Source organism: Microcaecilia unicolor, chromosome 5 (genome assembly GCF_901765095.1).
Source record: "Microcaecilia unicolor chromosome 5, aMicUni1.1, whole genome shotgun sequence".
In the NCBI taxonomy this organism is placed as follows: Eukaryota; Metazoa; Chordata; class Amphibia; order Gymnophiona; family Siphonopidae; genus Microcaecilia; species Microcaecilia unicolor.
In genome coordinates, this window is record NC_044035.1 from 271,769,302 (window position 1) to 271,786,571 (window position 17,270).

A 17,270-nucleotide genomic window follows, 5' to 3' on the forward strand; every position below is an offset into this window, starting at 1 on the left:
TGAGAACGTCTAAACTGTAGTGGTTAGAAAAAAGAAACAAACAATCAGATCACCGGATGTCATCAGTAGACCTAATATTGTGCTACAACACCGCTTGACATCCAAATACTTCAAAAACCACTGCTCTTCTGAACCAGAAAGCGAACCGAAGACAGGCAATAGCACCGGCTCAGAAATATAAAACACCGAGACACTACCTTAGGAAGAAAAAAAGGGACGGTTCATAACACTAGCCAATCGGACCAGAACTCTAAAAACGGAGAACCACACGACAGCGCCTGCAACTGCGAAACTCGTCTAGCCGAAACAACAGCCATCAAAAATACTGTCTTCAGAGACAAGTCCGCCAAAGTAGAGGATAACAAAAGCTCCAAGGGGGTCTTCGTAAGAACCTTAAACACAAAAAGTCAGATCCCAACGAGGAAAAGAAATTTGTGAGAAAGGGCAAAGGACAATAACCGTCCTCATAAAACGGACTCCATCCGGAAGACTAACTAGAGACCTCCTTCGGATACGACCACGGAACTGTAACAAAACCGGAAACTGCACCTTAAGAGAAACCAAAAGAAGGCCTATATCACAGCCCTGCTGCGAAAAAAAAAAACAAAAGATGCGAAACCGAAGCACAGAAAAGCGATAGGCCCAAAGCCTTTACCTCTGTACTCCAATATCCTCCAAGTGCGCATCTCCATCAATGACGTAGAACGTTGACAAGAGCAAAGCATAAATGCAAGGACCTGAGCAGAATAACCTTACTTAACCAGGATAGTACTAACAAGATGCAGGTCATAAGACAGAATCGATCCGACTCCGGATGCAAGACAGGACTCTGCGACCAGAGAACTCGCTGGACCGGAAGTCTAAAGAAAAAGCCATCCCAACAACGTCGAAGATCGGCGCACCACGTCCTCTGAGGCCAATCCGGTACCACGAAAACCAGACTTCCCCTGTGCATCTCTACCTTCTGAAGAAAGCGACATATCAGAAGCATACCTTAGACCGGCTGAGCAGGATTGTAGAAGATTGTCCATTCCCTGCGCTAAGGGAGCCTTTTGACGACTGAAGAACAGAGGAAGTTTTGCATTGCTGGCAGAAGCAAACCGAAGTATTCCGGGCACCCCCAACAAACGAGTAACGGCCGAAAGGCAACTTCGCTTAGCGACCACTCTCTCAAATGGAGCAGAAGACAACTGAGAAAATTTGCGTGAACATTTAGGACCCCTGCTACTTAAGCCGCTGAAAGAACCATCAGATGGACCTCTGCCCAATGAAGCAGGAGCGCCGTCAGCAACGGCAGACTCCCCGTACCTTATGATCTATTGAAAATTGCGACCACTGTGGCATTGCCTGACCATAGTGGAACTGCTCGGCTTCTCAGAAGAAAAACACATCTGGAGCTCCAGAAGAAATTGCTCTGGTCCCTAATGCCTTCTGAAGAGACCAGAGACCCTGAGGAAACTGCCCCTGACAGCGAGCTCCCCAGCCGAGGAAACTAACATCTGTCGTCACTACAGACCATCTGGCCTGATCTAGAAGCATACCTTCGAACAAATTGGACTCCCAAAACCACCAATATAAACATGTCTGAACTTAGAGTGAGAGAGGCAAAGTTTGATGAAGCGAAACTTTCTGAAATGACCATCTCGACAACCACTAGGTCTGAAGAGATCTCTTGTGAGTCCTGGCCGGGCCACCACCTTGATAACTGCCGGACTGGTTCCCAAGGCTGTAGAGAACATCCCACCGAAGGAGTAAAATCTGCCCGAAGCGACGAAATCTGAGTCTGCAACTTGAGGACCCGAGTCGATGGAAGAACACGCGACCGTGGCTTGTGTCGAACCTGACCCGCAGATACATAATTGACAGAGAAGGCAGAAGACTGCTCTTCTGCACATTAACTACCCAATCTGGGACCTGCAAGAATGGTACCACCCAAGCTGCCAACTGAAGATACTTGTGGGAAGACCTTGCCCGGATCAACAAATCATCCAAAGCAGGATGCACTAAAATGCCCTCCATTGTGAGAGCCTCTACCACAACTACCCTGACTGTGGTAAACTTACGAAGAGTAGATGCCAACCCGAAGGGAAGAGGCTGAAACTGAAAATGGTGGACTAGCACTGCAAAAGAAAACAAAGGAAAACGTTGATGTGCAGAACGAATAGGAATGTGAAAATAGGCTTCTGTAAAACCAAAGAGAAGTCAGAAAACTCCCCTGACCGCACAGCCATAAAGGAGAGCACTTAAAGGACTTGACTGAGCGCCTTGAAATCTAAAATTGGATGGAAAAAACTGTGCCTCTCTTGAAACCAGAAAGTAAATGGAGCAACGATCAGTTGCCACTGATCCGCCTGAGGGACAGGAGAAAATTGCTCAAAGGAGCAGAAATCTGCAGAGAGTAGCTCTGACGGCCCCGGCATGTGATGCGGAAACGGCAACGAGATTCTAGGAAAACATCTGACAAAGGATGAACAAACCTGAATGCATATCCTTCTCATCTGGGCCCACCTCTCTTGAAATGTTACAAATTGAGCGCTACGAGCAAGGAGAGCCTGAACCCGCACCACTTCATTACTGAGAGCGGGAGAACTAACCGTTATGTGTGAGACAGCAGAAAGACACTTAACAGCAGACTTATGCCAAAATTGTAAACTAGGTATAACTCCTGTAACTGCAACATTACAGTACCTAGGCGACCTGTTGAGGATAACCCCAAAGGAAACAGTATACAAAGAGATTAAAACTGGATAGCGGTGATGAACATCTGCACTAAACTGGGCAACCCAAGACCATTCAGTGGAGAATCAGTGGAGAGCCTGGAAACAGAGGTGGCTACTGTTAGAGATGGGACGCTGAGCGTGACAAACCTTCGGCCCGTCCCAGAATGACAACACTGATGTTCTTATAGTCTCATTCAGCCTTGATCGGATGAGTGTGCCCCGACAAATGAGACAACAAGCTCTACCCATGGCTGAATTGAACAGTCTAGTTTGGACGGAGAGGAGAAACGAATACCGGTAGAAAACAGCAGTCCACTCATACCTAAGCAATGCTGCTGCTGCCTTCTGGACATGGTCCAGCATTGGAGTAAAATCATAAGAAAAATTGTAAACTGAAATTTGAAAACTACATTAAGAGCTTCTTATTCCAGACCTTCGCACCCTCAGGCAAGGTGGCAAAGGGAGGGAGGGAGAGGATAGGAAAGATGAGCTTGCGACAAGCTGATTATATACTGCTCTCCACCAGGTAATCCCTGCCAGTCTACAACCTAACTGGCCCAATCTGTAAAGCTACATGACCTCGCGTACCTCAGCACCATAAAAGTAACCCAGACACAGCATTGAGAAGAAAATAGAATGAAACATGGCTGAAAACAGTGAGAAACCATTTTGTTTATTTATTTATTCTATTTATGTATTTATTATTATTTATTTATTTTTTTATATTAACTGAGGATGCCATGCAAAACATGCTTCAGAGCAAATGTTGGCTGACATAGCATAAAACAAATGGGCATCAGAAATATTTTGGTTAGGAAGCTAGAAACATTATCTTAGCCTACCCTGCTGAGATGTTATCGTGCCATAGTTCCCAGAGAGGGCAAAAATAGAAGCTGAATCACCTAATGCCGAGAGTGCTATGCCCAGAGCTGAACCTGTAAGGTCCTGAGCACTGCTGCCCACTTGATTATATGCCTCATAAGCGTCCCACATAAGAGGCTTAGGAAGGGTAAAACTGCCCCAGCTAGCAGCTCCCTTATTAAACAACAAGCATGAGGCTTTCTGCCACAGACAGCTCTCTCTCACTAGGTTCAGCTCTTAGCCTTTCCAACATAAACAGATTCAAAATGGCGGCGTTTCCCGCCGAAATCGGCACCGAAGAAAAGACGCGACCGGCGGTAAAACAACGAACTCACGCGACCGGCGGTAAAACAACGAACTCAGACACCCCTCCGATGGCGCTGCCGAAACATCGATACCAGCAGCCTGGTACTGGTTGTAGAGGTGAAGGAACACCGGCCCACACAGCTGCCCCTAAATCCCGTAGCTGAGACCTAAAAGACACGGAGCTCCCAGACATTGCGAAAAACAATTAAAATAGAAAACAGCTGATCAGCCAACAGCTGATCGCTACGGAGCTGCCATGCTCGTTTTTACAGCCCAGAAACGGCTCTGCCAAGACAGCAGACCGGGAGGCTTTTTTTTTTTTTTTTAACTGAGTAGCTGCCTCTCCCTGCCTCCACAGTTCTTACAACTAAGATCTGGAGGAAAACTCACATCAGTCAGACTGTTCCTGACAACAGTCTGCTATGGAAAGCATCAGAATTTAGCAAAGAATGCTTTTACTTCAGTCAGACTGTTCCTGACAACAGTCTGCTATGGAAAGCATCAGAATTTAGCAAAGAATGCTTTTACTTCAGGGAGGAACAGGGGGGAGGGACTCGACTACCCGAGTGTGACACCCCCGGGGCAAACAGAGGCCCCCACGGACCTCAGCCCCTACCAAGCAGGTTTTTTTTTTTTTTTAAGATGCACAGAAATAACCTGAACCTTTCAGCAGAAAATAACCTTAATAAGAATAGACAAAAAGGAATGAGACTGAAGGACTCACCACCTTCCACCTGCTGGAGACTGAGATTACTGGATCTTTCTCTAACTGGCAAGGGCTCTTATTGGCTGGCTAGAGTCACAGTTTTTTTCTCAGTCTCCACCTGCTGGAAGGCGTGCACAACCCATCAGTCACATTCTGGGCCGGTCCGGAGGGACGCTAAGGAAATTACAGATTGTCTTATCAAAATTTGGCCTACCTCTCTACTGAATAATTTTAGACAGAGTGCTGTAACCCAGGGATGTCAAACGGCAATCTTAGAAGCCACAAGCCAATCTGGTTTTCTGAATGTCCCTAATGGCAGCTGTGTGGCCATCTGAACGGTTTCCTGTGATTTCTAATACTTCCATCCCACTGAAGGGTAAAATTACTATATTGGGGATAACCACTGATTCGGGCTTATTATTTCAGCCTTATTTCATATCTAACCAATTAATGTTTTTTTAATCTTCACAATATTTGTTTGCTTCACCCATATTTGGGGAATTTGTATCTTTACCTTTAATCAATCAGACAATGAGAATTGGCCCACTGGTCTGAGATGTTTACATCTTATTCAAAATACTCCTATTTGATTATTATGCAAAAGGTGAGAAATTTGATCACATAACCCCTCTTTTGAATGGAAGCCACTTGTGTACTCTCTTGCTGAATCAAATTTAATTTGCTAATTTTAGTTTTAAGAACACAAGAACAGCCATACTGGGTCAGACCAATGGTCCATCTAGCCCAGTATCCTGCTTCCAACAATGGACAATCCAGGTCACAAGTACCTGGCAGAAAACCAATTAGTACCAACATTCCATACTACCAATCCCCTGGCAAGCAGTGGGTTCCCCCATATCCATCTCAATAACAGACTATGGACTTTCCCAAACTTTTTATTTATTTGGATTTTGCTCACACCTTTTCAGAAGTAGCTCAAGGTGCGTTACATTCAGGCACACTGGGTATTTCTCTGTCCCTGGAGGACTCATAATCTAAGTTTGTACCTGAAGCAATGGAGGGTTAAGTGACATGCCCAAGATCATAAGGAGCAACAGCAAGATTTGAACCGGCCACCTCTGGATGTCAAGACTGGTGCTCTAACCACTAGGCTACTCCTAGATACGCTGACCACTGTTACCACATCCTCTGGCGAGTTCCAGACCTTAACTATTCTTTGAGTGAAAATATATTTCCTCCTATTTGTTTTAAAAGTATTTCCATGCAAAATTACATTCCCCGTGATGTCTGACCCCGGGGGAGGGCAGGGTTATCTGACTAGCCATAACCCACAGGGAGCAGCTGTGGGAATTGAATCCAGTATGTCACAGTCAGAGGGTGCTGCTCTAACCACTGTGCTACACCTGCAGTCCAAACAATTTTTAAACACTCTTATTAGCCAGTCACGTTATTTGGCACAGTGTCTTGTTCCTTATTCTCAATCGTGCACCCTTGAGATCAACTAGCCAGAATCATTTTATAGGTACCCCCACCAAGTAGGTTTTATTTAGAGTCCAGGTGACATTATAAAGAATATTACCTTTTCCCAATTCATGAGGAAGGTAAAGTTATGGGCTCTTCTGGTGGGCATTCAGGATGAAAAATAGACTATGCTGTTTTATCAATTTTTATTCCTACAAGACTAATTCAAGTCTGGCTCTTTCTGTCTTTTCTGTGTGCTTGTTGTTTGTTATTTATTGTCTGTCTTTTTGGCCAACTCATAAGTACTTAGATGATGTTTTATAGTGACCAGTTGTTTTACGTTTTCTCCTCTTTTTTTAATATGCTTCTTAATTGGTTTGCCTCTGTAAACTACTTTGCTGGTAACTGGAAAGGCAGTTCATCAAACAATAAAACCTAAACCTATGACACTTGCTGCCATTACTTCTCATTCAGACTCTGCAGAACGCTTCTGTTGTAACGCAAGCCAACTAATAAAGTGAAGAGCTGCTAAGTTTCTTACCTGAATAACAGCACTAAACCAGCAAGTATTTCCGACATTCTTTAACCCAACCGGGCAGTTATCCAGCCTCTTTCTATCATGGGGGTTTGGAGAATCGTTCCATACTTCCGGGTGTGTCCTCTTCAGACTTGCTTTGTTTTCTGCTATGCTGGCTTCTAGAACTCTTAGAAATCACAGATGCAAGTAAGGGTAAAAACAAATGGGGCAATGCTATAAAATTGGCGCCTCAGTTTAGGCACCCCAAAGCCGTGCACCAATTCTAAACACGGTATTTTGGCACCAAGATTCCATTTATGGAATACTAGCATATATCAGCATTGGCACGCCTTCTTTCACCACGTCACTGTCAGGCGTAAGCTGGCAAACCTAAATGCACCAAGTGACGTGTGTAGTTTATAGCATTGTATAAACTAAACACATACTGGGAGACACATTTCTGTTATCTCACTGAAACAAACTGCACCAAAGATGTCATAAAATAAGACTTCTATATCTGTTGAACACGCAATTTTCTGAGTTAGTGTAGACTACGTTACCTGTAGTGTCAGATAACCTGACCTACTAGCATTTGTAAAGCTGAGTCTATGGAATTTGGTATTTCACTATGATATCTCAAAATAGTAATTATTAGCACTCCAGTCATATCCTTTCATGTACTTTTCTCTAGTTCTTCCAATTGGTACTTGCTCCCCAATTTGTATTTGATCCAATTATGTAACTAGTTATTGTTTATATCTCTAAATCTGTCCTATGTAAGGAAACTATTTTAATGCTGTATAAGTTAACTGTACTCCACCTAGAACTTAATGGTTAAGCAGACTATAAATCCCCAAATTAAATTAAAGTGCAATCACACTTAGCATACTTCAAATTCCCAATGGCATTTGAAACAAAATGGCTATTGCCTGCAACTGCAAAGCTTGAGCTGTCCTTAGAAAGAATTCACCCTGGGTATTGGGAGTTGTGTGGCTACTTGATGTAGCAGCTACAACCCATTATGTTAGATACAAAAACTTTGTGCATGTGTTTGCATAGATTTTAACAGAAGGCACTCAGCAGAAGCACGATGACTCAAAAGAGGAATCTCAGAACTTATGTAATGACAACAAAACTTCACATGGTCCAGCTAATACGGCAACATGTTTATTATCTAATTCGGTGTTTCAAAACCTTTTAAAGATCAAGGCATGCCTACATTTTCAATGATGCTGTGCAGCACACCAACCTCTATGAAGATGGCAGTGTGGAAATGAGAGAGAGATCTCATGCCCAAAAAGGTAGGGAAGCACCTCAAGCCGAACCAGAGGACCTATATGCTACTTGCCAATTCCTACACTGTGGGGCTCATGCTATATCTAGGAAACAGAAAGGCATGGGTGACTACAAATATGCTCAAAAGAAGCTCTGGCACATTTAAGAGTCACTGCCGGTATCTTGTTATTGCAAGGTGCCACTCTGGACCTGAGTACTCGGCAGTGCTTACTTTTTCCATGGCATACCTTATCAAATCTGAAGGCGCCTCAGTATCATGGGAAACAATCATGAAATCTCTACAGTAATAACTTTATTTAAAATGTTTTTATTGCTTTTGCCATGACATTAAATGAAGTTGTCAGAGCACCCTATTAACCAAATCTGAGGCATTTAAGAACACCACATTTTAAATCCCTTAGGATGTATGTAATTTGATCCAAACAATTCTCTGTGTGGACTTTCACATAGCTACTAAATCTGAAAAAATTTGGATTCATTTACCAAATTGCATTGGTCACAGTGAAACGGACACAGCTTCACAAATGACAGGTCCCGTTCACCTAACTCTTAGTTTGGGAAAAACTTGATTCTTTGTGCATCTGATCTAGTGCAGACACTCACTAATGTGTAAGATAATTTGACTGATCAGTCCTTGTAATGTTATAGAATGGCCTACTTCAACAGAGGAAAAGAAACAATTCCTCAAAATCAGCAAGACCAAGGCAAAAAGTGGGAATGATCAGAGAAATGAGACAGGAGGGAGGTACTGTTCAAATCTTTATCACAAGCACCCACAGGCAATAACACAATCAGGATAAACGCAACCATCCACTGATGCAAGGACTCTACACAGTCCATGTTTCGGCAAGTGCCTTCATCAGGAGTCCAGGCAAAAAATCAAAAGCCCAAGGTCAGCAATCGGTGAAACCACCATGTGGTTTAAAAGGAACGTGTTGCCAAAAGATGCCAATCACAGCCTTGAGTCCTTGTAACAGTGGATGGTTGTGTTTATCCTGACTTTGCTACTGCCTGTAGATGCCTGCAATAAAGATTTGAACAGTGCCTTCTGCCTCATCACTCTGGTCACTCCCACGTTTTCACATACAATTACTAAAATGTGGCATCTTACCAACTTTTAGCATTTAGAAAAATAAAAATGGCCTTTACCATAAGAGCAATAAAGCACATTTGCCATTTATCAACTTTACTTACATCAGGACGCTTCTTGGGTGTGCCTGTCAATTGACACACAACCACAATGTACCCCAGGCCAATGTGTGTTCCCAGATCTTTGCAGAATGTATATGCATGACCCTTGACTGGTCTTTGCTTTCCTATTTTATTATGGAGTTCTTTTCTATTTTAATTATGTTTTTTAACTGTAAGCCGCTATGACCTGCCATTCAGAAATAGCGGGATATCCAACTTTTTAATAAACAAATATACTAGTATAAATATTAAAAGTAAAAATCATACCAAGTGTTTGCTAGGCAGAATGTTTATTAGAACACCTTGCTCGATAAATGTAAAATTTGCACCTTGAAAATCTTGTGTGTTCACCTGCTTATGGCTTGTTCTTCATCGGTTATTCCTGTTTCCCTAAATGCCCTACTGGACTCCTCCAAACTCAGGGCAATTGCTCTCTGCAGATCATCTTTATCATCACCAGTAAGATCAATCACATCTGTAAAGAAAAAACAATTACTAATATTTTCAAAAAACAGATCAGATGAAAGAGGCACCTCAGTACACAGACCATAGGTTTGAGTGTTCAGAGGGTCCAACTTTGAGACATGTATACCATTTCTGACTTCCTTCATGCTTCCAAGATGCCCTGCTCATCAAGCTATGCCTATAATTTTTATGTTGAATAGACCGTAATTAATGTCCCCGAAAAATGTCATCTGAACTTATTTATAATTGATCAGTTAAAAACGTTTTCATTGGAACCAAAAGAGCTAAGATCCAGTCATATTTTAAGGAAGTAAAAACATGAGGAATCTCAGCACCAGCTCAACTAAACCTTGGAAAACATTTAATTAATGCTTTACTTTCTGCATAAGACCCCTTAATCTTCTGTTGAGTCCCCTTATTGCATTTATGCTTTAGCGTAAAAGTAACAGGCAAAGGACCAACACCCATTGTAGTGGGGGCCATTCCTTAAATCAGATTTTATTACAGCATGCAGACTATGATCCAGTAACAATATGACATCAAGAGAATGGTCAAACTCGAACCATTCTACCTTGTTTTGTTTCAAAGTAAAGATGTTAATTTACAAAAATGGAAGGAAGGGGAAGCAGTAAAAAGCATCTTCCATGGACAGGAAAGGGCAACAGTGTCAGACATATGTACAGGGAATACCACATATACTTTTAAAGAGATAAAGAGGCAGTGGGTTTGAGGAGTGTGGTTACATCAGGCAACAGAAAAAGTGAACACATCAGATTTTTAAAACATTGATTCAGTTATACTTACTTGATAGTTATCTTACCAGACCAGTCCAGATATGTGAGAATGTCTCTCCCACCAGCAGATGGTGACACAGAATGACTTCCCTATATAGACTAGTGCAGCTGAGAAGCCTGTCAGTATTCTTCTGATCAAACCTTTTTCTTACCCCTTTTTCTTCCCATTCTCATTTTTTACATAGTTTGAAATAAATGTTTTCTCAAAGTCCTTGTTAATAAATGTGTTTTTCCTGCATATTTAACAAACGTTATGCCTATTGAAGTGGTTCCCACACCTGGTCCTGGAGGCACCCCAGTCAGTCAGGTTTTTCAGGATCCCCAAAATGAATATTCATGAGAGATTTGCATGCACTGCCCCCACTGCATGCAAATCTTCTCATGAATATTTATTGTGGATATACTGAAAACCTGACTGGCTGGAGTGCCTTCAGGACCTTGTTTTGGGAACTACTGGCCTACTGCTCTGTGTTAAGTTTTAACAAGTTATAGAACACTTTTTATGGTTTGAATTTACAAGATATTTTGGGTTGGATAGAGGGATGGGAAAGAAAACAGTGGGGATGGTGAGGGGATGGTATAATATGACAGCAATGGTGCGGGAACGGAAAAGAATTGACTGGGGATGATAGCAAAATAACGGGGATGGAACAGAATTGACTGGGGATGAGCGGTGATATGTCCCTATGCACACCTCTATCTGGCTGCTCTTAATAGGAAGGAGGATGAGGATCATCTATCTCTCCCTAATGCCTCAGTATTTCCTCTGGGTTTGGCTTCACCTCCTGAGTTTTCATTTTCTCTTTTTTTTCTGAGGGGGGGGGGGGGGTTGCCCCAATCCTCTGGTAGTATCAGAAGCCTACCTGTCTCTATCTAGCGGAACACAAATTCCCACACATTTGGGCTGGTCTAGCACAAATGAAAGAAAATGCACTGTTTTCATGGGGGGGGGGGGGGGGGGGGGGACGGGACACCTGCAGAAAAAGCAGACAAATATCTCTGCAACTACTTTTCCCTGGGGCAATTTTCAAAAAGGAGGTTTGCTTGCACCTGTTCTCAAAGGGAAATTACAAAAGTCCACAGATGCATTTTTCAAAACAACCAGGTGGCACATCAAATACCATTTATTAGAGTTAGCAGCTTTCTGGGCCTTTTATTCCCTAAAGCGTGGTTTGTGTTAAAATGTTTAACGTGAAAGTCTTGCAATGCAGAGTTCTGATATCTTGAACACTTGTACATAATGCCATCTTTTTATACTGGTCAAATAAAAGATATCACAACTAAGACTGCTTGGCAAGAACTTTTAAAAAAGGTACAATGAGAAACCACACTCTTTTAAAAATTCAAATCAATGGTTACCACCAATATTAAGAGCCCTTTGTTAGGGCTTCTAAAAGTTCCCAATGGAAAAGTACAGCCCAAAACATTCCACACTCGGGCAATGTTGCATTGACAGGCATGCCAGCAAACAGTTCATAATTCTCTATCCATGCTAGTTTTTCTAAAGCCAGTCAGACAGCCAAGTTGAAAGGATTACCACAATGAATATGTATGTGAAGGATTTGCATAACTTGGTGTATACAACTCTCTCCTGCATATTCATTATAGTAATCCAGAAAACCCGACTGGTTAGCTACATTATGTAATGAGTTTATCTTGTTGGGCAGACTGGATGGACCGTACAGGACTTACACCTGCCGTCATCTATTATGTTACTATGTGCCTCCAATAAAACATAAGCATTGCCATACTGGGTCAGACCGAAGCTCCACCAAACTCACTATTCCGGCAAGATCCCATAAGAAAAAACCGCCAAAACAAGCGAACAAAAAAAAACAAAAACACACACACACACAGATTTTATATAACTTATCCCATGAATAAGCAGAGGATTTTCCTAAGTCCATCTTAATAATGGATTATGGACTTTTCTTGTAGGAAATTGTCCAAACTTTTTAAAAACCCCGCTAGGCTAACTGCTTTTATTACATTCTCTGGCAACAAATTCCAGAGTTTAGTTACACATTGAGTGAAGAAATATTTTCTCCGATTTGTTTTAATTTACTACTTAGTAACTATATTGTGTTCCCTAATCCTTGTATTTTTGGAAAGAGTAAGCAAACGATTTACATCTACCTTTTCTACTCCACTCAGTATTTTATAGACCTCTATCATATTTCTCCTCAGCCATCTCTTCTCCAAGCTGAAGAGCCCTAGCCTCTTTAGCCTTTATTCACTGGGAAATCGTCCCATCCTCTTTATCATTTTTGTTGCTATATTTTTGAGATAGTGTGATCAAAACTGCACATAATATTTGAGGTACACAGGACTGGAAAGCACTGATCTAGGTGAAGAGGTGAAGGCACTGCAATCTTAAGAACTTTTTCTAAGTAAATCAACCTTGTCATGTCTATGCCAATATGCTTTAAATCTGGCATATGCTGTATCAAGAGAGGAATGGCTTCTGATGTTACAAACTGTTGCTGGCTGCTAAGAGGGTGTGATAGCAGCAAAGTTATCATGAAGTCATTACATACCTCACATAAGTAGCAACTTATCAAGACAAACAAGTGTCCCAAAACAGCAGGTAACTTTGCACGATTTATTGTATTAAAGTTGATGACCCTTGCACTATTTATGATATAAAACCGCTCCTGTTCTATATTTTATTGATTTCGAAGTTTGCTGGCTGAATTTGGCCAGAGAAATTGGCATGCAGCTCTCTGGATCCAATATCCCCAGCATCTGTCACAGTAAGGAGATAAACACTGTCAGAAGTCTCTGAAATGACTTGGCAATGTATCTAGGTGCCTCATTTACTGGCATGGGAGGAAAGAGGGAAGTTTTGGGGATCAGAGGACAATTCAACAATCTCTCATGGCACTAAAAATAAGCAACCATGCCAGGGAAAAACTGCAGGCAGCTCTTTCATAAACAAGGGATCATGTGATGAGTGATATGATCGCTTATGTCAAATTGACCATTTCTCAGACTCAGATTTAGAATGATTTTAGGTTGCCAGTCATCATGAAGTATCTCACTTCATTTTCTTTTCTCTGTCAACAGTACATGCTCTTTAAAGTGAGAACTACAAAAGAACAGAGGATCCCTAGTTGCAAATTGGTGAGGGAAAAGCCAAATATCAGAGGCCTATGAAGCTGGGACAAGAGTGAAGTGGGCAGACCAAATGGGTCTTACAGTCCTTATGTGCCATCATAATCTATGTCTCTAGAAACAGAGTGTTCTGTGGTACAGTAATGGGGGCAGTGAAAAAAAAAACACAAAGAAGACTGCCACTTTTTCCACAGAAAAGTAAATCTTCAGTTCGCTGAATGGAAAAAATTCTTAAAATGAGATACTGTGGAAAAATTATAAATGAGCTAAGACAAACAACTGAAATTGGAAAGAACCCCCCCCCCCCCCCCCCCCCCCCCCCCCCCCCCAAAAAAAAAACCCCCTCACCACACAGTTAGAATGTGGTAAGAGGTTTAGTTATTCTTTCACGGTCAGTGAAGCTATACTGAAATCAGCAAATTCCAACAGCAGAGGAAGAGAGGAGGTATCAAAAATGAAGATTTGGTGTTAACCTATTGACTAAGGTAAAGTGCTCCAAGCAAGCTTGCAAGCCTACATTGCAGGCCAACTAGACCCTGACTGAACCCAGGATCTTCGGTTTCTGCTTAAACAATCTGCGACAGAAATTGGCCACTCGGTTTCAGCAGAAACCAAAATGATAAACTGCCTCCCCCAAACCATACAATCCTCCTCCCAGCAATCACTCTCCCATACCCCCACCCTTCCCAGCCAACACACTCCCCAGGTCTACCTTAGTGAAGCCTTGGTGGTCTAGTGGCCTCTTTGGGGGCAGGAACATACCCCACTTCTTCCTGGCCCATGTGCTGCACCAATCCACATGGCTGCAGAGGCTGCTGCAGGAGGTCCAGACAGCCATTTTCCAGTTGGGACCAGCATGGGCAGAGGACTCGGTCCTGCCCATGTTGGTTCCAATTGCAAAATGGCTGCCTAGACCTTCCATGGCAGTCTCATGAGGCTGCTGTATGAAGTCTGGGCATCCATTTGCACTGGAGCAATGAACAAGGCAGGAACAAGTGGGGTCCATTCCGGCCCTTGAAAAGGCTACATGACCACCAGGGCCACTTTGAGGGAGCAGCAAAAAGGGGAAGGAATGAGTGGTGTTCATTTATTTATTTGTAGCATTTGTATCCCACATTTTCTCACCAATTTGCAGGCTCAATGTGGCTTACATTTGCCGTAATGACGGTTGCCATTTCCGGGTAACAGAATTACAAATGGTATTGCGTTAAGGTGCATACATACATGGTAACATACATGGATCATCATATATATGGAACAGATCATGGTATATATATATATATACCATGTGCATACATACATGGTAAAGAAGAATACATTATGGTATTGCATGAAGGTTCCTGAATAATAAATTGAATTGTAACATACATTAGGTTAGCGACTATAGAGAGAACATAATCGACATAAGGTATAAAGTGGTAGTGCTTGATCATTAATAGCAAAGAGATTAAGCATTCATGCGATAGAAGTTCGGTTTTGTATAGATCGTGTATGATGTTATTATTTAGTGAAGAAACCACTAGACACCAAGGCTTTACTAAGGTAGGCCAGGGGAGGGCCTACAGGTGATCAGGTGGGAAAGGGGTGATCAGGTTGGAAGGGGGCAGCATGGGAAGAGAGGTTTGGTTTCAGCGGAAAATGCACAGGCAGTTTTGGCTGAAACCCAAACCCAGATTTCGGGTTGGTTTTGGTGCCAAATCTGAAATTCAGTCTGCCTCCAAGGCCAATTTTCGGGACATGCCCAACCAGTCAGAGTTTCAGGATATCCACAACAAACACACAAACAACTCTAATAAATGGAATTTGAGGTGTCACCTGGTTGTTATCAGGACAGTTTTCAAAAAACATCACCACAGATACAAAATTTACAGACATTTTATCTGTGAATTTTGCTTGTACTGGTTTTGAAAAGGGAAGCACAAACCCTCCTTTTGAAAACTGCCCCAGGGAAAATATTTGCAGAGATTTGTATCTGCTTGTAGTGCAGGTAATACTTTTCCTATGAGAACAGCATTTCACCCATGCCAGACCAGTCCAAATGTGTGGGAATGTCCCACCCTCCAGATGGAGATGAAGACTGGCGACTGACTTCCCAATATAGGCTGGTGCAGAATATACATATTCATTGTGGAAACCATAAAAAACAGGCTGTGTGTGTCCTGAGGACTGGGTGCAGAACCTCTTCACTAGACTAATTTGATTCTTAAGAAAGATGAAAGAACCACTATAAACAGGGTCAGCAGGGTCTCATTCCCATATACTTACTGTTATGGCACATGCCATCTATTTCCAATGCAGCTGACAATCCGGAAGACGCTGTAGCATTATTTTATGGGAAACCTGAACCTCAAGAAACCTCAAGTATGTTACATGATTCATATACTAATGCATGACTACCACAACAGCACATCATTTCTGGTTTATAACAAGTCTCCCAATATATTAGAAAGAAACTACTCTGGGGAAAATGTGTCATATGGACAAGCAGGTTGGGCCCATTTGTTCTTTATCTGTTGTCATTTACCATTTTATTAGAACACTTATCATTCTTTTTGGCATCCAGCTTCTCCCATTCTGTGCCTGCAACAAAACCTCTTGGAAACAGCCCATAAGAGGGCCAAAAATTACTGTACTCTTTAAGTGGTAGTAAGCAATCTTGGAAGCAAGAAAATATTGATTTCACTAGCTTCAAAAATGTAACCAAAGGCATATCTTTTGAATGTTTAAAAATAAAAAAAATATATACTGAAACAGAAATCATTTAGAGCTTCACAGAACATTGTAGAATTGAAAAAAAAAACCAAAACAAAAAAAACAACAACAACTTTATACGCTGAGGAAAACCTACTTGTATCTGCTTGGCTGCCCACGCTGATGTATCGGTCATTGCCTGGAAGTGCTGTTTGATAGTAGGTTGCTTCTTCTTGTTGAGGAAGTTTAGCCTTCTTCGCAGTAAGGAAAGCCACTGCTAACTCAGCATTCCCATTGCTGTCCTTCAAATCCCAAAACAAAACAATGTTACTCTTTTTGTTTCTAAAGAAAATACTGTGCCCAGTTACAGGCACCATACAAACCATTTTACAGAGCAGTCCACGAAGAAAAGAAACATGATAAAGCAGACCACAAATATAAGACCCCAGCCTTCATTACCTTTCTCATCCAGAGTTTGAAATGAATAAGAGGCTTACAGCTTTCAGGAACAGTTCACTGTTCAACGTGGCCTCTGGCTGATGAGTTGGTTGGGGCCTTCCTACCAATAATAATTCGGTAAGGGTAATAGGATTTGATATACCAGCTTTGCAGAGTCACTGCTGTTTACTGCTTCTCAACTCATTTTTCAAGGGTGGAGTCACTAGCGCTCATGGTTTGACGCTTGAAAGGGAACAGATTCAAGGGGGACTGTCTTAAGTATTTTGTGTGCAGCGCTGAGTACATCATAGCGCTATAGAAGTGATTAAGTAGTAGTAGCAGTAGCCTAACATCAGAAAACAGCGGAAGATGCATGGATCAGCATCTCAGTGGAAGTATAAAACGAACACAGAAGACTCCCAACAATAAAGGCATGAAGGGAAAACCAGGGACCAAATGGTGTCTACAGCACTGGAAAAAAAGAAGCATACTGGGCAGACCAGATGGGGATTATGATCCTCTTCGGCAATCTCATTTTCTATTCCTATGTTCAGCAGCCAAGAACCATGGGGATCACCATATGTCTGTGTTACTTAAGTGCTCCATTTGTCTCATGCTTCTTTAAAATCCTGTTGAATTTCACAGCACGATTTAAAACTAAATACTTATTCCCTACTGTGGAAAGTATTCCAGCTTAACACTTAATATGTTGTATCTCTCACCATGGAGAAAGAGTACTACAGAGCTGA

At 42.0% G+C, this 17,270-nt stretch overlaps 1 protein-coding gene across 4 annotated transcripts in view; it reads right to left on the reverse strand.

Annotated features, from left to right (window-relative positions):
- Positions 1-17,270, reverse strand: part of USP25 (ubiquitin specific peptidase 25) — a 156,994-nt gene that overhangs the window by 118,121 nt on the left and 21,603 nt on the right. For all 4 annotated transcript variants that reach the window (XM_030204216.1, XM_030204217.1, XM_030204219.1 and 1 more), the window contains exons 3-5: positions 16,241-16,385; positions 9,371-9,494; positions 6,557-6,719 (exon numbers count right to left, since the gene is read on the reverse strand). In XM_030204216.1, the coding sequence (XP_030060076.1) occupies positions 6,557-6,719; positions 9,371-9,494; positions 16,241-16,385 (432 nt within the window). The remainder of the gene's footprint in view (positions 1-6,556; positions 6,720-9,370; positions 9,495-16,240; positions 16,386-17,270) is intronic.